We start from the raw sequence: 21,392 nt of genomic DNA, 5'->3' as shown, positions 1-21,392 counted from the left end.
TCTCAGATCTTTTTTATGTGTTCTAGATGTTTGGTATTTAGTATGGTGTAGTTCAGAAAGTGAATGGATGAAAAAAGAAGCAAAGGCGCTTAATGTAACAACTGAGAAGGTTTTGTGCCTGAATAGTTTTCAATTTTTAATGAACATTAAATTTGTCAAGTCTGCTAAAGAGTCATTTTTCTTTGTAATGCATCTCTTGCTGTTACTGTGTGACATGCTTCCTGTAGATGAAGCAGTACCTCATCTGTAGACATGGCATTTCAAAAATAGAGATACAACATAATCAGTTTTTCTCTGCAGTAGATAGCTTCACTTACTGGATTATTTTACAGTCTCATAATTGATTCTGGGTCTATTATAGAATCTAATTTATTTTTTCTGGTTGCATTTACAGCATATAGATATGGCCCAAGAGACAAACCAGAGTCCAGTGCCGATGCTGTGTGCCACAGGTTGTGGCTTTTATGGGAATCCAAGGACAAATGGAATGTGTTCAGTTTGCTACAAGGAATACCTTCAAAGGCAGCAGAGCAGTGGAAGAATGAGTCCTATGAGCCCGATGGGTAAGTATTAATTATAGTCTTGATGCTGCACTTTTGTGCCTATTTATTTTTAATGCAAGTTGGCTAACTGGTGGTAGAGTGCAGTGAAAGGAAAATGACACAATATGTGCTCTCTTCATACCTTACTGACTGTTGAGCTAAATTATGAGTCCATTACAAGTGTCACAAATCTTTCTGTTTATGTTCAATCTGTACCGCACTATTAGGAATGGGTGATGATTCAGATGTTCCCAATAATGGAATCGTCCATGCTAATAATATTAGATGTATGACTATAAGGCTGGGGTGCACACTCAATTGCAAATGGACTACTTTGGAACTTGGGTGGGGTGGGGGTATTTTTTTATTTAATTATTTGCTCAAAAATGGTCAACAATCCCTAGTCTTGCATGTTAACCTTGAAGCACATGTTCAGTAAAAATGCTGTTGGTAGCATCTTTCTTGCTTTGCTCTTCTAGTAGAAGACTTGCTTGAAAAATGGAATGAATTTAGTATAGGCTCATATCCCAGGAGGAAAAAGTTCATCAAGTAGTTGATCAGTCTCAGGACTTCATACAGAAAAGAGTTTACTGGTTTGGTTAGAACAGCTGTTGCTCTATAAACGTACAAAATCATCATTTGAACTTATGCCAGTATACTTTCTGAAACATCAAACATTAGAAACTATCGAGTAAATATTAGGCATAAGGTACAGGCAGCTTTTGTAGCCCTTCATATTATTATTTTGCTATCTGTTGAATTTTTGCCCACTAGATGTACTTTTTTTTTCCAAATGTAATGAGAAGTTTTCATTCATCCACTTTTTAACGTCAATAAAAGAATGTATTAATAAAACAATAGGTGAAGTTGATATGGTGAATGTCATTGGTATGTGGAAACAAACAGTTTGTCTTAATGTCAATTCAGTGAACAAAAATAGAATTAATCCCAGCACTGAACCCTAAAGAACACCAGCCCTATCTTCTTTGAGCATAATAAAGTTTGCCACATGCTGAAAACCTGATAAGTAGGAAGTAAATCACAAAAATAGTGTATTCCAAATACTTTCTCAGACTACTATAATAGAATGCTTAAATCAGTTGTGACACAAATCTGAATTTAAGTCTGATTCATTATAACTGCATTACAGTCATCCCTCACCTATCGTGGGGGTTACGTTTCAGAGCCCCCCGCGATAGGTGAAAATCCACGAAGTAGCGACCTATATTTATTTTATTATTTATATATATTTTAAGGCTTTATAAACCCTTCCCACACTCTTATAAACCTTTCTCACTCTCATATTAACCTTTCCCACATAAACACTTCCTATGCTCATAAACACTTTCTACACTCTTAAACACCGCAGAGCAACACTACACGCAGCGATCAGATGGCAGGGAGGCAGCTGAACGCATGCTAAGCAGAAGTGGACTTTGTGCTGCTTCTGCCAAAATGCCTGCTTTTCGCTCTGCGTGTTCTGAAGGGGGGGGGGTGTTGGTGTGAGGGCTGAATGCACGTTTGCTCAAACCCCCCTCCCCGGAAGCGAGGTATACTCCTGCCACTTCGCTTTGCGAAGGGGGGAAAGCTGAATGCAAGCTCAGGAGAAGTGAACATTGTGCTGCTTGTCACTCTGCGTGTCAATAATTTAAAAGCCTGTACAGCAGCTGTTCTCCTGTCTCACTGCCTTGTCTTGCGTGAAGTTAAAATGTTTTATAATAAGAGAGATGTTACTCATATCCTTAGCCCGACATCCACATATCATATGTGTTAACAAAGTGTGTTTTATAAGTTTACATGTGTTTAAAGCATGTGGGATGGGTATTTTAAGGCTTAAACTATAAAAATGTTTATTTATATGGTCTTTCTATATCACGGATTTTCACCTATCGCTGATGGGTCTGGAACGTAACTTCCGCGATAGGCAGGCGATCACTTGTATTTAAAAAACCCGCGATACAGTGAAGCCGCAATAGGTGAACCGCGATATGGCGAGGGACGACGTATATCATTTATAGGAGGATTTTAAAATATCAGCAACAAACAGTAAAAGTTGTTTCCCTGCAGCTCTCAGTGGGTGCAGTATTAAAAATATTAACAAACCTAGCCCGATTCTTGATAACTGACACGTGTAGTGTAGCCTCATTCACTTCTTTCCATTAAAGCCTGGATTTTAGATAGTCACAGTTCTCAGTGGCAGTTAAAAACAATATTCCCTTCAAAATAGTGTGCATCTGATGTGAGATTAACCTTAAATTAATCAAATAGGCTGGCCTGAACCTCAAAATTTTCCCGTCACACTAATCCTGCATGAAGTCATTTGTCTACAAAATGTAAGTACATAAAGATAGATGAATATATAGAACTGTGGATAGTGGAATTAATTTGTTTTAGGGTTATACGTGGCATATGTTTATAGCCTCAAGTGAAAGGCAGGAACCAGCCCTGAAGAGAGCATCAGCCAATGGAGAACCAGAGAATAATCCAAGCAGACACTGGGAGAATGTGAATACAGAGTGTCTAGGCAGGAGTTTAACTTCATACTTCTACAGTCCAACGTTGTTTCAAAGTTTTTGCTTGTGTTTCTGTTTGAGTTGTCTTTCAAATGTCTCAGTATTTGATAGGAATGCTTCTTTCGGGTTTCTTGAGGGCCGATACCAACCACCTGTTTAACATTACTAGAATTGGCTGATTCTGGTTCCAATTCAGATTCCAATTTGCTCTATCTATTATAATGTTTTTTACACAAAGTTCCTGTATAACCAGCCATGTAGAACCCTGTGTTCTATATTAAAGCAGTATTTATATAATTAAACTGCAGACCATAGTTGTTACAAAATGAAATTCTGTAAGATAATTGATTAGCTACCATAAAAAAATAATAAAATAAAATTCCCTTCAAAGTATTTTTAAACTAATTAAAACATGTACGAACAGATAACCTTTAAAGGAAATAAATAATTTTCTAATAAACTGTTCATGTTTACTAAAAAGATACAAAACTAACACGCTTAACATGTTTTCATATAAAATAGACATATTTGACCATTAACTTAAAAGGCCTATTGTTTACTAAACACTGAGGGCAATATATATATATATATATATTTTCTAATTAAAAATATGAGCTTCATGCAACACTTGAAAACCTTGCACTCAAATGGGATGAAACTTTTGAACTGAAGGCCTTTCACCCCATGTCATTCAATGATCAGGAGTCCTGTCTTTAATTCGATAGTTCAATCCCATCTGAATACACTTGACATTGGTGCTCTGGTTTGATTTTTAGGAGGCTTGAGAATTTCATGTTTTCTTCACATTTAGTTAATATGTTAGACCAAAGTCTGAAATAGAAGCAATTTTTATAATTCATCTATGAAAAAATAAACATTAAATATAAATGTGGCTACTGAGTTACGAATGAGTTCTATTCCTGTCAACAACTGTGACTTGATTTTGCATATAAATTGAAACTTTGACTAAATATGTCTACTAATGGAAAGAATGGCTACAGTGCACAAAGCTTTGGTAATTATTTTACAGAAAAATCTTTCAGACTAATACAATGACAGTAAAGCAATATTACTGTATTTTAAATTACAATAATTTAAACTACAGTGCACCATAGTTATAATATGTTGACCATATTATTAACACTTAACCCTTTGCGGTCGTTAGGCCAGAAAACTGGCCTTAGTAAAAAGTGCGCTATAGGTCGTCAGGCCACCGCTGGTGGCCCTGCAAGTTTCTGACCGATTTGCACAGTTGCCTGGTCGAGAAAAGTGGCCTGTGTTATTCCTACGTGCCTGAAAAAAATAACTGCTGTAATTATTGGCGTTTTTTCAATAATTAATTACGACTAATGTAGCGTGACGTTGAAAATTAAATACGACTGCAAAGGGTTAACACTAGAATCCCTGAAGCTTATGATTTTTTCATTTTCCCTGACCTCCATAAATTTTCTTGACATTGGACAAGCTCGTAGCTCCTTATCACTGCGCTGATCGCCCGCTTTTGTTTTGCAAATGTGTGGATTAGCAGAATGCCGCCTGCTTCACCCCCGACCCCCCATTAATTCAGATAAAGGCATCATCCTGCTGCAATTATCACAGTTCAACCCTGAAGAAATGTTGAGCTGCGTTTGGGTGTCTGCTTTTATCCCTTCAGCGCTATCTTTTACAAGTACCATAAATTTACACAGAATGTTACAGACTCGCATCAAATGTATGTTTTTATTATTTCATAATAATAGCTGTTCCCTACTCAATGGGCTAAATGCTGAGACGACACAGGATTCAAGTTACCTTCAGGTTACTAAGCAGTAACTCATCCACTGCACCATCTGTGCAGATCTGTAACAGAGCAGCGTTACCAATGTGACAACTGGTAAAAAATGAAACGTGCAAACACACATGTATGAGAATATTTTTTACTTTGTACCAACTGGTAGTTGGGCTTCAGTAACATGCCAATTGAGCAATTTATTTTTCTTTGGTTTTATTCTTGAATAAAAGCATACTTGTGTTGTTATACCTTTGGTGATTTATTGAATATTTGGGCTTCAGTTACACTTCATATCAAAATTATGTTGTTATCACTATAACAAATGAAAGCATTTTCTGTTTAGTCATGTGTTCAGCATTTCTTACCTTGCATTTCTTCTGTCATTCTATATTTACACATGTAGACACAGAACACACACGAAGTGTATGTATTTCAAATCATGGTATTTAATTACCTATATGATTCCTTACAAACACGTCGCCAAATAAACATTTCAACACAGACTTGAACTGTGAGGATTGCAGCAGGGTGATGCCTTCACCTGACTTAATGGGGGATGGGGGGTGTAGCAGGCTGCGTTCTGCTAATTTACACATTTGCAAAACAAAAGCAGGCAGAGCTGGGAAAGGTACTTTGGACAAAGCTGCCTGTACTTTACAGATTTTGATAACATCGTTCTTAATTCTGACAGTTTTGGTAGATACCAGTGTAAAGTATTTGTATATACTTTTCAGACTGAAACAGGCAAGCCTGTTTTCTATCAAAACAGTTGTTATATACTTTTCAGACTGAAACAGGCAAGTCTATTTTCTATCAAAACAGTTGTTAACAATATGGAACTTAACACCAGAATTACCAAAGCCTACGAAAAAACTCATAAATCCAGCCCACCTTAAATCCCTTCGCACCTCTCCATCAGTGTCTTTTGTATTTTAAATGTGCCGATCAAGACAAGCAGCCTACTATTCCATCCCCCCACCTCCGCAAAATGGGCACAAAGTTCTCCCAGTTCCAGCCTTGATTATCTGGGGGTGAAGTGCTGGAGTTTTAAAATGGAAATAATAGATCATTATTTGGAATACATGCATTTCATGTGTGTTCCGTTTCTACAAATCTGTGTATGTCCAGTTCCATTGTCTCAAAACACCTCTCACATCTACAAGTTATTCCCAGTTTCAAATAAAAACTAACAGCGTCAGATCCCTGGTTGGGTAGTATGTATTGTGATCGTGACTAAGAGAATAAAAGTGAAGAAAAAAACTGCTAACTTTTACAAGTACTATAAATGTACACTGCCTGTTACAGACGCAAACCAAATGTATGTGTTTATTGTATAATATTAACAATAAGAGCAGCTCACTACTCAAAAAGGTAAATATACGAGGCAGTAAGGATCGAACCAGGGGACTGGACTCTTGATTACAAATCAGCAATTCTTACCGCTGCAGCACAGAAACTGTTGTATCATCCTTGAATCTTTTGTGAAAGTGTTTATTTGACTTCAGGCTTCACACATTATATAGTTTATGTCTACATTTTGTCATTTATTACTAAAATATGAAAAACGTTTCTGTTTTAATGATGTGTTTACACAGATTATTGTAGAAATGGAACATGCATGAAATGCATGTACTCCAAATAACGGATCTATTATTTACACTCTAAAACTCTAGCACTTCACTCCCAGATAATCAAGGCTGGAACTGCGAGAACTTTGTGCCCGTTCTGCGGAGGTGGGGGGGATGGAATAGTAGGCTGCTTGCTGCTTGTCTTGATCGGCACATTTACAATACAAAAGATGCTGATGGAGAGGTGCGAAGGGATTTAAGGTGGGCCAGATTTACGAGTTTTTTCGTAGGCTTTGGTAATTCTAGTGTTAAATGGATTCAATTGGAGGTATTCATCTTTGTTGAACCAATAAAAGTACACCTCATTTCTTTCTCACTCACACTGCCACTAAGCTAACACTGCACTAACTAATCAAATTGAACTGTATAACAGTTTTATTATTAATGGGTTATTTTCACTTATTTCACACATTTCATATACAAGTCCATGTACAAAGACATTACCTTTAAGATGCTAATACACAAATATTAAATAATACTTCCCCTTTCTTTTCCATACACAGATTTGCATGTTTTGAGATACAACAAGTTAACATCTCTGTAAAGTTTTCTCTACTTTATAGCATACCAAGAAAATGGCTAATATTATAGTTCATTTTCCCCAAATATTTTTAGCATGAAAATTGACTTAATTTTGTTTATCTTTAAGCTTAGTTTTATTGAACCTTGAAACATTGTGTCAATGATAGTAATTAGTTAATAATTAAACATAGGTTTGACCAGTGAATCAGTAGTAATAAAAATCTGTACTTTCAACAAATTTCCTTTTTTTCCTCTTTATTAGGTACAAATAGTGCATCCAGTAGTCCTACAACAGAAGTCTGTGCAATCCAGAGAATAGAAGCAAGTTTAAATAGTTCAGAGTCCACTTCATCTAGCGCGTTGGATACATCCAGGTGAGTACATTAGATAGTGTTTTTATAAATTAAATTAATTTAATTTTCTTACATTAGACTTAGACAGTTATTCCAAATAGATCTATCAGCTGTAGAGTCACTGGCTCTGTTTTATATTTTATTTTTCGCTGCAGACTTGTTTTTTGTAAAATATTTTCAATTGTTGCTTTGTTTTTGCACAGTGCATTAAGTAGATCAGGTGAAAAGAAAAAACAACCTGCAATGTAGCGGTTAGCTATGCCAATAAAAGATCACTTTTATCTGCTGTGGTGTATTCAATGGTTTTAAGTCTTATGTTGCATTACCTTCACAATTTCACTGTACTTTGTGCATGTGTTTAATACTACCACTACTAATAAATTATATGATAATATACATATTTGTAGTTTTTGAGTAGTTTGACTAAGGTTTACATACTTCGTGACAAGCAAACTTATAATGTAAAAATGGTTCTGTCAAAATTAAACTATAGTTTCTACATAGATTTATTTATAATTCATTCTTTTTCCCTACCATGAGTTTTTTTTTAAGTTAGTCATTCTAATTCAACAGTGATGTATTAGGACAATTTTTATCCTGACACTTTTTATTGGACACAGATACTGAGTGGTGCTAATTCAGTTGTTTACTTTTCAGTTTATCACCCTTGTCTTCTCTGCCATATTTCCTTATTGTATACTATTGCTTATTAGATAGCCCAATATGCATTCAAGTAAAAAATATATTCATATCTAATAAATACATTTATGGGGTAGGACAGTGGTAGTGCTTCTACCTCTAAACACCGAGGCTGGGGTTCAAGTCTTTAGTGCTTATTGTATAGAGTTCGCATGTTGTTCCTCTGTGCTCTAGCCTCCTCCTGCAGTCCAAAGACATGTGGGTTATTTGGACTGACGATGCTGAATTGCCCCTGGTGCGTGTGTGTTCACCCTGTGATGGGAATTCACCCTGTCCAGGAATTGCTCCTGTCTTGTGCCTGATGTTTGCTGAAATGTTTTATGTCTAGCAGCACCTGCAGCAGTTTTAGCTGTTCTTTAAACTAAAATAACAAATATTTTTGTTTGTTTCATTCAAAATGCAGGAAAGTTAAATAATGAACAAGTCTTAGATAGGCAGACAAACACTAATATTGTTTTGAGAAGCATTACAAAATTTATACTGGATGTGCAATATCTTACAAAAATACAAGCTGCATATTGTTTAACACCTCAGATCATTTCAGGGCAAATTTCCTTATTGAAGAGGTTAAGTAATGCTTATCTTGATAAATAATTGGCAAAGGGTGTAACTCTTTTAAAAATCTTTAAAAAATAAAAGTATGGTTCTCCAACCATGGTCCTAAAAAAGCCTACATCTGGCTGAAGCATTGCATTACTTTATATCTTGCAGTTCAGAAATATTTCAGAAATCGACATTCTAATAATGAATCTTTTCTTAGCAGATTAATTGTCAGTTGTTAAGATACAGGTAATTTTTGTGACTTGCTGGATGGGAGCTGTCTGAGACCAGAGTGGGAATTCTGCCTAGCTTATATAACTCTTTGTGTGTTCAACAGGGGCACACCAGCATCTTCTTTGCCAGTAACGCAACAAATGACAGAAATGAGCATTTCAAATGAAGACAAGGTCACAACACCAAAAACTGAAGCTACCGAACCAGGTACATTTAAGAAAAATATTCTTAGATGTCAGTAGCCTTTAATGAGTACTTTTAGTAAACTCTAAGGAGGCCGAAAAGAAAGTCATAAAAGCAAACTGCAGCAGAAACCAATATTTTATTTCTTCTCCAAATTTTTTAGTATACCAGTATTATTAAGTACAGTTTTTGGTGCAAGGAATACAATCAAAATAATATTTTTTATAAGATGTTCACCAGAGGTATAGACAAAGCCAGATCACTGGTCACTCTGTCATAAAAAAATAATTCATACTAAGCCTGACTAAAGTTGGCAAAATATTTTGGTGTGTAAACTGTGTTTTATTTTTGTTTTTACTGTTTTTTTGTCACTTATTTTCCTTGTTTGTAGGCCGTAGTAAAATGTACAATTTATGTTTGAAAGGTGATGTTTATGATTTTTCTATTTGACATAAGACATAACAAAGGTTTGTGTGCCATATTTTGGGCAGTTAAACATAATCTATTATGAAATTGTGTTCAACATTTATAATGCAGCAATTTCACCCACTTCCCAGATTACAGTGACGGTATATGCCCAAGTAACAGATATTTACTTTAGCTTGCTAGATAACTTTTCTGTCCAGACTGCCTGTAGTCTTTGAATAAAAAAAAAATCAGAGTGATCCCATAAGAGGGATGAGCAGTAGCAGGTGTGAATTTCAATTTGCAGCACTCTTAGAGATGCTGATGCTCATTGCAGAGAAATGTGAATGAAAACTAGGGAGAAAATAATAATGTTTAATCTGCAAGTTTGTTACAGTGAAACAATAACACCACCCTTGCTGATAATAACAATGACTCCCACCCCAGTTCCAGATCTTTTTTAATTCCTCCCACTCAAGGAGTTTAAAAACATAAAATTATAAAAATAACATCAGTTATGATGTATGAACATTGTCTTTATTTAACAGTTACATTTTAAATATCAAAACAAGACTATGGGAATATTTAATCTTTAATTCCTAGATCAACAATCATGTGTCTCTTCTAAGCTTACTTACTAAGTATCATTTTCATATTCTTGGTAAATTGTAAAAGTAGTCCTTTGCTTATACTGTGTATATTTTATTTTAATATATTTACATATTGCATATTCATTTAACTTGTCTGGAAGGTACCAGGTTTTTACTGCATGCTGAATACTGCAGGCTAAAAGAGTCTTCCTTGGGCTTAGATTTAATTAATAAGTATTTTTATTTAGTTGTGAAGTGACACTTTAGTTGATGGCTATTCATTCTCCCATTTTCAAGTTTGGACCATAGAGAGATCAAGCCTGTTGCAACAGCATTAGCCAAAAAGTAAGAACTAATCCTGGATGTAACGCCAGTCAAAGTCCCTACTGATGCACTCACAACCAGACTTGCAATACCAAGTCTGCCTGAAGTTGTTTTTAAAATGTGGGAAAATACAGAGTCTTCACATAGGCTATATAACTAAACCATTGTACTATATATGCACAAAATTATACATCTTGAAAAAGTGCACATTTTCCTTTATATGTAACATGTCAGATGGTAGGAATTGAGCCAGCTACTGCCTATTAACTTTGCATGTAAGATCAGTTTAACAAAATGTTTTCAGACTTAAGGATTTAAAGAGCAATTTAATATAGTGTCACATATATATACCATGTGTTTGGGTAATACAAAATTTGATGAGTTTGCCAAAAAATAACACAGAAACTACATTTCAGTTGTTTGCAAGTCTTAGATATTTTCAAGTCCATTTTTTGTGATATTGCATTTGTGTGCCCATTTTGTTGGGCTGCCATCCCATCCAGGTGATTCACTGCTGTTACTCTATATAATTTTAATACTTGTATAAATTAGCACTCCTGTACTGCAAACCCAAGTACTAACTGATATAAGATGTGCAGTCTTTTTTGCAGTATTTTTATGAAAGTGGATTCATTTTAAGCATGATACACAGATATATTGTGTATACTCCAGAAGAATAACCTGCAAGTGGTATTATTATCTTTGGCAATATTTTCAAGAGAGATATTTTTATTTTTTAACTAGATAGAATGTCAGCACTAATTTCCAAAGAAAAATTATGATGTAAAATTGCATTGATAAGTGAGAAATTATTTTGTGCAGAGTATAATTTAGATATACAGTAATCCCTCGCTATATTGCGCTTCGTCTTTCGCGGCTTCACTCTATCGCGGATTTTATATGTAAGCATATTTAAATATATATCGCGGATTTTTTGCTGGTCCGCGGATTTCTGCGAACAATGGGTCTTTAAATTTCTGGTACATGCTTCCTCAGTTGGTTTGCCCAGTTGATTTCAGACAAGGGACGCTATTGGCAGATGGCTGAGAAGCTACCCAACCAGATCACGTATTACGTATTAAATAAAACTCTTCAAATATATTGTGAGCACGGGGGCTGTTCACACCCCTAGAGGATACGGCCGCTCCTCAAAAAACGCTGAAAGACTACCTTCACATTGCTCTCTTCCTTGCTGGGCTTACATATGGCTGCTTTGTCAAGGGATATGCTTCCTGCACTGTGCTTCGCATACTTAAAAGATCAAACAGCACGTATTGATTTTTGATTGTTTGCTTTTCTGTCTCTCTCTCTCTCTCTTGCTTTGACATTCTCTGCTCCTGACGGAGGGGGTGTGAGCAGGGGGGCTGTTCGCACCCCTAGACGGAAGCTCGTCTAAAAATGCTGAAAGATTACCTTCACGTTGCTCCCTTCTGTGCAGCTGTTTTGTCAAGCGACATGCATCCCGCACGGTGCTTCGCATACTTAAAAGCTCGAAGGGCACGTATTGATTTTTGATTGTTTGTTTTTCTCTGTCTCTCTCTCTCTCTCTCTCTCTCTCTCTCTCTCTCTCTCTCTCTCTCTGACATTCTCTGCTCCTGACGGAGGGGGTGTGAGCAGAGGGGCTGTTCGCACACTGGCCTAGAGGATACGGACGCTCCTCTAAAAAATGCTGAAAGACTACCTTTACATTGTACATCCTTGCAGCTGCTTTGTCCGGCGGTGCTTCGCATACTTAAAAGCCAAACAGCCCTATTGATTTTTGTTTGCTTTTTTCTCTCTCTCTCTCTGACATTCTCTGCTCCTGATGTGCACTCCTTTGAAGAGGAAGATATGTTTGCATTCTTTTAATTGTGAGACGGAACTGTCATCTCTGTCTTGTCATGGAGCACAGTTTAAACTTTTGAAAAAGAGACAAATGTTTGTTTGCAGTGTTTGAATAAAGTTCCTGTCTCTCTACAACCTCCTGTGTTTCTGCGCAAATCTGTGACCCAAGCATGACAATATAAAAATAACCATATAAACATATGGTTTCTACTTCGCGGATTTTCACCTTTCGCGGGGGGTTCTGGAACGCAAACTCCACGATCGAGAAGGGATTACTGTATTCATAAACAATTTTAAATGAATCTCTGCATGTTTAGTGCAACAATCTAAAGCAAAAGTACTTACTAATCTTATCTATATAAAATGATAAAATGTCTGGTTTCTGTTTCCAGGCGTAATGTTGTTCAGCATCCACAAAAGGGCTGCAAAGTGAACAAAAGCAATAAGAAGCAAAATGAAAGAGAGACATAACAGCTAGAATATCTGATTAACAAAATGAAAAGAACAGAGGTTCCTAAACTTGCAACATGATCGAAACAGACAGACTTACATTTGACCATTATGCCCTAATTAATAAAAGGGTATTTCGCTACACTAGTAAAACATAAGGCAATATAAAGTTTCAACAAATTCTTCCAGAAAAATCACAGCATGTAGCAAAATGGAATGCCTATGGGATGTGTAGGTCCAGTAGCAAGATTATTTTTTATTTGTTAGCTCAATGTGATAACACATTACTTATAAGCTGTAGAAAGATGACTGCTCACAGAGCTCACTGTGTGGATTTAATATTGGCCGTTTGTCCACAACAAAATATAAGTGTGTAGATTATGTTCAGCAGATGTCTTGGATTGCATGAGTAAGATAAACTATGTTGACCAGATCATCATTCAACATAATTAGTTTTCATTTTAAACAACTATGAACCACTATTAAGAATTACTTATGAAACATTTTTTGATTTTATTTATTTTGTTCCTCAAACAAAAATATTTAAATAGTCAGTGTGCATTTAAGCCATAACTTTCTTTAACTTTGTGTATGAACAAAATCCCGAAAAAGAATATGGGAAATAATATATTGGTACAATGACATATGAGATAGGATAAAGAATTTTCAAGGTTGGCCCAGAATTGGAGTATCAGTGCATCGCTGTTCACTGTGTTACTTTGTAACTGTTGATGAATCACTTAGTCACTTAATCTGCCTGGGCCATAATTGTAAAAGCTTATGTAAACAATTACATATGTGTACGGTATTTCTTTATAGTAAAGCTTCTTAGTACTTGCCTTAGTGATGAAAGCAAATGTTGGTTAGTTGTTTGTTACCTTAGGTGCAGTGTAAAACTAAAAATGAGCTCAGATTGAAGATACTTTTCTTTAAATTCAAAAGCATTTGCAATTTATATAATTTATATACTGGTAAAATTTCATTACAACAAACTACCAGGGACCTAAAAAATATTTCGTTGTAATGAAAACTTTGTAGTAATGAGATTCTGTATTTGTCATTATAGTGCTCTCTTTAACTTGCGTCCAGGCATTTGCAATCATTTCAATAGCTTCTTTTGAATTCATTTTAATCTCCTCCTTTCTACAAGTTATGCTGACGAGAATTTTTCTCAGCATTTCCTTGCGATAATACACTTTCAGGGTGCGAGTGATGCCCAAATCCAATGGCAGAAGCACTGCTGTGCAACTGGGTGGGAGGCATTCAACGTGAACATTATGTAAATGTGGAAACATGCTGTGGGTAGCACAGTTATCAATCAGAAGCTGAATCATCCTTTTCTTCTTCTTCATATTATGAGGTTTCTGAACTCTTTTGAGACCCACCCCCCACCCAATGGGACAACAACCTGAAGTGCGTCCCGAAGCGTGATTGCCCCGCCTATGGAATTTGTTTGTCCGTTGCTGGGGCAGGGCAACAGCAGGCTCACAGCGCTGCAGCGAAGTGCCACAGAAGCAAATCATTAAAGATGGTCTCAGTACTTTAGCAAAACCAGCTTTATTCAGCTTGAAACAGCACGGTTATTCATTGTAGCATGATCTACCACTCTCAGTCTTACACCTTTGTTTTAAAGATAACCAAGTGCAAACGTGGGGCGTGTTGTGGGGTTAATAGTTTATGATTAGTAAAAGAAATGTATTTCTATAATGTAGTTTTTCTTAATGTAAAGAAGTGACACCCAAATTTCACTATACAAGACCTTTTTGACATAATTGGAGCATTGTCAATGAAATACAATTTCACAGTGCCACAGTTTTTCAAATCATTTTGTATTATAAATTTGTTATTTAACTAGTCCTAATTTTTTGCATTTATTTTGTCTTAAATAATTACACCATTAGATGTTCAACAAGGTTATTATATCTAAAAAGTCAAGTTAAATAAAGGCAAATGCTACTCTTTTTGTTTCAACAGAAACAAATAGCTAAAGGAAGAGCATAATTTGGTTTGTTTCCTAAACTTGTTAGTTTATATTTAGTAGTTATTCAGTGTTAACACAAATTACTGCTTTGACACTGAGAAATGCCACAACCTGAGATGATTTGTTAATTAATGCAAACAAATGTTTTACTGTATATGTGTGTAAAGCAAAAAAAAACTTTCTAGATGAGAGGCCAGATAGTCTTTATTCTTCTGTCTGGCTGTCTTAGTATACTATGCTTTCATTTTAAAAATACATTTGTAAACAAAAACAATCTCCATCCATACTAGTGTTTTCACATTGTTTATGAAAGCATCTCCAATGCATGCTTAAATAATCGAAAATGCATATGATGTAAACGGTCACCTACACTACATTGCAGGTCATGAGATTTACCATAATACTCTAGCAAGCAGTAAATCATTTGCCTTTTCTGCATGTATGCAGCATTCAAACTGTACAAAACACAATTTAGTTGCATACATGTAAGCAGCACTACAAGTGTTGGAATATGTTTTTCTTCCGTGAAGGGTAACCAATAAGTGATCGAGATGTTGTAATGAACAGAATCAACTCGAAGAACGGCTATGTAATAAGCATGAACAAATCAAAGTATGATTAGGGTCTGTATTTTTGAAAACTTTTGTTTTTGCCTGTCGACATTACAACAGTGAGGCTGCATTTTCAAGAGAATACTGCACTGGAAAGAGTTTTGAAAAGTCTCCATTTTCAGGGTTGAGAACGGGGTGGATGAAAAGCAGAAATTGATACTAATGTCTGCTTTTTTAAACAAAAACATAAAAATGTGGATGGGGCCTTAGAGCTCAGAATTTGTGTGAAAAAATATACATTAGCTGTAGTGTTTTTATATGGACCTTAACTTGTTAGATAACTTACTTTATTTATTTATTTTTTAGGTATTTTCATTTTAAAAGAGCATATACAATTGACCATGTAGTCACTGAAATAAAACTGCAATTATTCCTTTGTTCTGTAGTGGGATACTGTTTTCTACATATGTGCAATGCATACTTGTAGATGACCAGGTGGCTTACTCTTAGAAAAAATGTTATAAAATTTGTGTTCCATATTCTCCATCAATATATTTGTGATTCCCCGAAGACTTTGAGTTGCAGCTTGCCTTAAAGCCTGAATCTTAAGCAAATCACGTGTCCCTTTCAATGTGAGGGTTATTCTTGATATTTAATGAGGGATTAGAGCCATCCAGCTAAGAGATGATGCTTAAAGCATTCTTGTCTGATTTAAAATTCTGAAAGAGAGCTACATTTTGTCTTTTTTTTTGTAACTTTGCTCTTTTGTGTGCTGAATAAAAGTAAAGTTATTCATCATAATTGAAATAAACATTATAGTGTCAGTTTTATTTATTGAAAGTGACTATGCATGTTCATAGTTAAAATTAAAGTTACTGAAAAATAAGGTGGAATTAATTTTCATATGAATTGTTTTCATATGTTGTGGTCTTTTTTATTTTAGTTGTTACTCAGCCAACTGCATCAACTTCACATCCCTGTGCATCAGGCAGTGAAGAACCCAAAGCCCCTGAACTCCCCAAAACAAAGAAAAATCGATGTTTTATGTGCAGGAAAAAGGTTGGACTAACAGGTAGGCATTTTAATAACCACTGCCTCTGGACATTGTATTTTAATACCAATGATTCACTGGGTATGGTTTTGTTAAGTGCATGTACTTTGCTTTGGCAAGCTTAGAAATCACAGAAACTAACAAACTTTTTTTATATTGCTGATCTTTTTAACTGTTAAGGTAAATGTCACTACTTTGAAAATTTTTAAGACGACGTATAAACAGTTATACAGGTTCCTCAGGTGTGTGTTTTTTAAATATAAAAAATACAAACCAGGAAATTAAGTTTAGTTCCACCAGTAACTTACAGTTACACACAACACCATTACAGAAAAATAGAATCAAATATACGAGGGTGGGCAAATGTAGTTTTACACTTATAAGCAAGCAAAGCCAGCAATTTGAGCACTTATGAGGTTATACCTAAGTGTGCACAGTGTCATTGTGACATACTTTTTAGTTAATAAAGCTGTTGAGTTATTAAAGCTATTGTAATAATCATACCTGAATTTTTATCCATACAAACAGTTATAAACCTTCTTTTGCCCACCTCTGTATGTGGGCAGTGTGATATCTATCTATACTGTATATATATACAGTATCCTGCAGTGGGTTGGCACCCTGCCCGGGATTGGTTCCTGCCTTGTGCCCTGTGTTGGCTGGGATTGGCTCCAGCAGACCCCCGTGACCCTGTGTTCGGATTCAGCGGGTTGGAAAATGGATGGATGGATGGATATATATACAGTACTGTGCAAAAGTTTTAGGCAGGTGTGAAAAAATTGTGTAAACAAAGAATGCTTTCAAAAATGGAAGTGTTAATCATTTATTTTCATCAATCAACAAAATGCAGTGAATGAACAAAAGAGAAATCTAAATCAAATCAATATTTGGTGTGACCACCCTTTGCCTTCAAAACAGCATCAATTCTTCTAGGTACACTTGCACACAGTTTTTGAAGGAACTCGGCTAGCAGGTTGTTCCAAACATCTTGGAGAACTAACCACATATCTTCTGTGGATGTAGGCTTCCTCACATCCTTCTGTCTCTTCATGTAATCCCAGACACTCTCGATGATGTTGAGATCAGTGCTCTGTGGGGGCCATACCATCACTTCCAGGACTTCTTCTTCTTCTTTACGCTGAAGATAGTTCTTAATGACTTTGGCTGTATGTTTGGGGTCGTTGTCCTGCTGAAGAATAAATTTGGGGCGAATCATACGCCTCCCTGATGGTTTTGCATGATGGATAAGTATCTGCCTATATTTCTCAGCATTGAGAACACCATTAATCCTGACCAAATCTCCAACTCCATTTGCAGAAATGCAGCCCCAAACATTCAAGGAACCTCCACCATGCTTCACTGTTTCCTGCAGACATTATTGTACCGCTCTCCAGCCCTTCGACGAACAAACTGCCTTCTGCTACAGCAAAATATTTCAACTTTTGACTCATCAGTCCAGAGCACCTGCTGCCATTTTTCTGCACCCCAGTTCCTATGTTTTGGTGCATACTTGAGTCGCTTGGCCTTGTTTCCATATCGGAGGTATGGCTTTTTGGCTGCAACTCTTCCATGAAGACCACTTCTGGCCAGTCTTCTCCGGACAGTAGATGGGTGTACCTGGGTCCCACTGGTTTCTGCCAGTTCTGAGCTGATGGCACTGCTGGAAATCTTCCGATTTCGAAGGATAATAAGCTTGATGTGTCTTTCATCTGCTGCACTAAGTTTCCTTGGCCGACCACTACGTCTACGATCCTCAATGTTGCCTGTTTCTTTATGCTTCTTCAAAAGAGCTTGAACAGCACATCTTGAAACCCCAGTCTGCTTTGAAATCTTTGTCTGGGAGAGACCTTGCTGATGCAGTATAACTACCTTGTGTCTTGTTGCTGTGCTCAATCTTGCCATGACATGAAACTGTCTTCCACAACCTCACCTTGGTAGCAGAGTTTGGCTGTTCCTCACCCAGTTTTAAGCCTCCTACACAGCTGTTTCTGTTTCAGTTAATGACTGTGTTTCAACCTACGTGTGACATTGATGATCATTAGCACCTGTTTGGTAGAATTGGTTGATCATACACCTGACTAGAATCCTACAAAATCCCTGACTTTGTGCAAGTGTACCTATAAGAATTGATGCTGGTTTGAAGGCAAAAGGTAGTAACACCAAATATTGATTTGATTTAGACTTGTCTTTTGTTTGCTCACTTTGCATTTTGTAAATTGATAACAATAAACAATCATTATTTATATTTCTGAAAGCATTCTTAGTTTACAGCATTTTTTCACACCTGCCTAAAACTGTTGCACACCGTGCCATATATATGTGGCATGGTGGTGCAGTGGGTAGCACTGCTGCCTCGCAAGTTAGGAGACCCGGGTTCACTTCCCAGTTCCTCCCTGCATGGAGTTTGCATATTCTCCCCGTGTCTGCGTGGGTTTCCTCTGGGCACGCCGATTTCCTCCTACAGTCCAAAGACATGCAGGTTAGGTGCATTGGTGATTCTAAATTGTCCCTAGTGGGTGTGTGTGTCCTGCGGTGGGCTGGTGCCCTGACTGGGGTTTGTTTCCTGCCTTGCGCCCTGTGTTGGCTGGGATTGGTTCCAGCAGACCCCCGTGACCCTGTAGTTAGGATATTGATGATTGGATATATATATATATTCTTAGGATAATCCTTCTAGCTTTTATAACCTGAAGTGTATGTTTTCACTGACCTTTTCATCTTTAGACTGTGAGGATGACATACTTATACTTTTGGGGTTCAATAATATGACTCACCATGAGCTGATTATTAATCCACATTGTAGAACTCTCACCTAAACCTCAGTGAAATATTTTAACAAAGATTGTCTTTCTTTTTATGCAGAATCATTGTTTTTGTTGGTGAATTCCACATTAAATTTTTCTCTTTAAACACCCAGTAATTTGAACTGTTGAGTGCTGAAGATAGAATAGTTACCCTCTAAAATGCCCTAGATCTCTCTGTACGAAAGTCAGATGTAATATATTCATAAAGAAAAAGACCTCATTAAATAGTAGCTATTCAAATAAGCAAATGAATTAAGAGTTAAATAATTATCTTGCTAAACATACTTACATATGACCTAAATTCTCAATCCATGAACTTTTATTTTCTGTAGTAGTATTGCACCCAGGTCCAAATGAAAATTTTCCTTCATCTTTTTCAGAGCTTAGCTCCCCTATTTATGTTGTGGACAACCCTGTCCTCAGTGCTTCCTGCATGAAAGTTTTATTGCACCACAGAAAATATTTCCTTTGGGTAAACGTTTTGACTGTCTCTCTTCAGTATTGTTCCCTCCTTGGTTAAGGCTTTGGACTTAAAACCTTGAGGTTTTGTGTTCAGATCACACCACTAACACTTAGTGACCCTCAGAAAGTTACTTCACCTGCCTTTGCTCCAATTAGAAAATAAAGAAATGCCACCAATTGTTTGTCAAATTTTGTAAGTCACTTTGGATAAAGGCTTTGGCTAAATAAATGTAAATGTAAATCTTCTAGTGTGGCCTACCAAGAAACGTGTTGCAACTCCTCATACCTTGCCTCATTCTAGACTTTGTTGGTTACTGCAGGAAAGGGTATTTATTTGGCTTATTTGATTTAAATCATTGGTTATTTTTGCTGCCATATTTCTAAATGTGATAGTAATCTCAATACCTTAAGCACAAAATATTAACCTTAAAAAAGTTTAGTTTATTAAACTAAAAAAGCACACATGATAAAATCTAGCTCTCAATTTGTTTATTAAAATACTAGCCAACCCGCGGTGTAGTATACGCCGCATAATTATTTATTGATGGGTGAACACTTCCTTAAAGACACAGTTGTCCAAGTGGGGTGGGTTTGAGGATACGACTGTGAGTGAATGAAAAGATGGAACTCTGGAGAGAGCAACATACAATTGTCCGTGACTGAAAACGGGATACGCACGACAGAGCTCCGCCCGCCAACTCTAACCCTCATCCCGCGTCATGCTCATGTGGCCGTACACAACACCTCACCAAACACCGTCTCAGTCATTTTCGTCTCTGCTACAGTCCACATGCACATCTGAGCTATGTCGACTTTTGATTGTTCTTATCTGCTACAGTCCACATGCACCTCTGAGCCACGTTGACTTTTCATTGTTCTTTTCGGTTCCGGCTGCTTTTAGCGTATCCCATGGTCTCTGTCTTGCGTGCCATGGTCGGCTGCTTAGTGAATTATACAAGGAAATCCGGGGAATAAGCTCAGTTTGTGAAGTAGCAGCTGTGATAGTTTTACACTCCAGTACATTGTGGTGAATGCTGGTAACAGTCAGGCGGGCGGGCAGGGAGGAGGGTTAGAGTTGGCGGGCAGAGCTCTGTTGTGAGTATCCCATGGTCTTAGAGTTGGTGGGCGGGGCTCTGTGAGTTGGCGGGCGTGGCTCTGTTGTGCGTATCCCATGATCACTGTCTTGCGTGCCATGGTCGGCTGCTTAGTGAATTGTTGGTGGGCGGGGCTCTGTGAGTTGGCCGGCGTGGCTCTGTCTTGCGTCTTGCCTGCCATGGTTGGCTTTTAATATAGTGACTTCAATTTTTTTCTTACAGAAACAAAAAATAAAAACTACCTTTGATACAGTTGAATATAGCAGCTCTCACTGACGGTGTGGAATAGTACTGCTCACTACCGACTTTGTCACCATTTTTAATCATTTTGTGTTTTCATGCTGAATGTAACCAGCAGCACACACAAGTTATCTCAGTCATACATGTAGATGAGCAGCTCAATTGGTATATAGTCTTGGGGAGGTGGTAGGTGACACTCCATAATCCCTAAGCAGGTGTCATTAAATGTAACCAGCAGCGCCAACAGCAGTCCAAAAAGCTCTGTCACAGGTAAGCAGCTGTCCATTTATCTGAGAAGAGGTATAATCTGCTGTGTAACTTCAGGGGGCACAGCTGCTGCGAGGAGAAAGTGACAATCCTAGAGATCTGTCTTCAAAGCATACTGAGTGCCATAACATATACAGCAGGTGTAAACTCCCAGTATTTAATGAAGATAACTCTAACAAGAGACACACATACATATGTCTCTCTATTATAAAAAGAAATCATGTCCCCTGTCCTGATAGTCTACGATACATGATCTTCTTGAAAGATGTCTACAATACGTGATCTTCTCAAAAGATAATTTAAAGACCCGCGAGACGAAAGAGACCTGCCACGGTGCGTCTCACGGGAACATAGAACGAGAGTCTTG

General features: G+C 37.0%; 1 protein-coding gene across 4 annotated transcripts in view; it reads left to right on the top strand.

Annotated features, from left to right (window-relative positions):
• Positions 1 to 21,392, top strand: part of zfand5a (zinc finger, AN1-type domain 5a) — a 58,595-nt gene that overhangs the window by 29,519 nt on the left and 7,684 nt on the right. For 3 of the 4 annotated variants that reach the window (XM_028802348.2, XM_051928374.1, XM_051928376.1), the window contains exons 2-5: positions 395 to 563; positions 7,239 to 7,350; positions 8,906 to 9,009; positions 16,054 to 16,182. In XM_028802348.2, the coding sequence (XP_028658181.1) occupies positions 404 to 563; positions 7,239 to 7,350; positions 8,906 to 9,009; positions 16,054 to 16,182 (505 nt within the window). In that variant the 5' untranslated portion in view covers positions 395 to 403. Of the gene's footprint in view, positions 1 to 383; positions 564 to 7,238; positions 7,351 to 8,905; positions 9,010 to 16,053; positions 16,183 to 21,392 lie in introns of all 4 variants that reach the window. The other variant, XM_051928375.1, reaches the window with a different exon arrangement.

The sequence above is a fragment of the Erpetoichthys calabaricus genome, chromosome 5 (genome assembly GCF_900747795.2).
Source record: "Erpetoichthys calabaricus chromosome 5, fErpCal1.3, whole genome shotgun sequence".
Lineage (NCBI taxonomy): Eukaryota > Metazoa > Chordata > Cladistia > Polypteriformes > Polypteridae > Erpetoichthys > Erpetoichthys calabaricus.
This window is presented reverse-complemented; position numbering and strand designations above follow the sequence as displayed.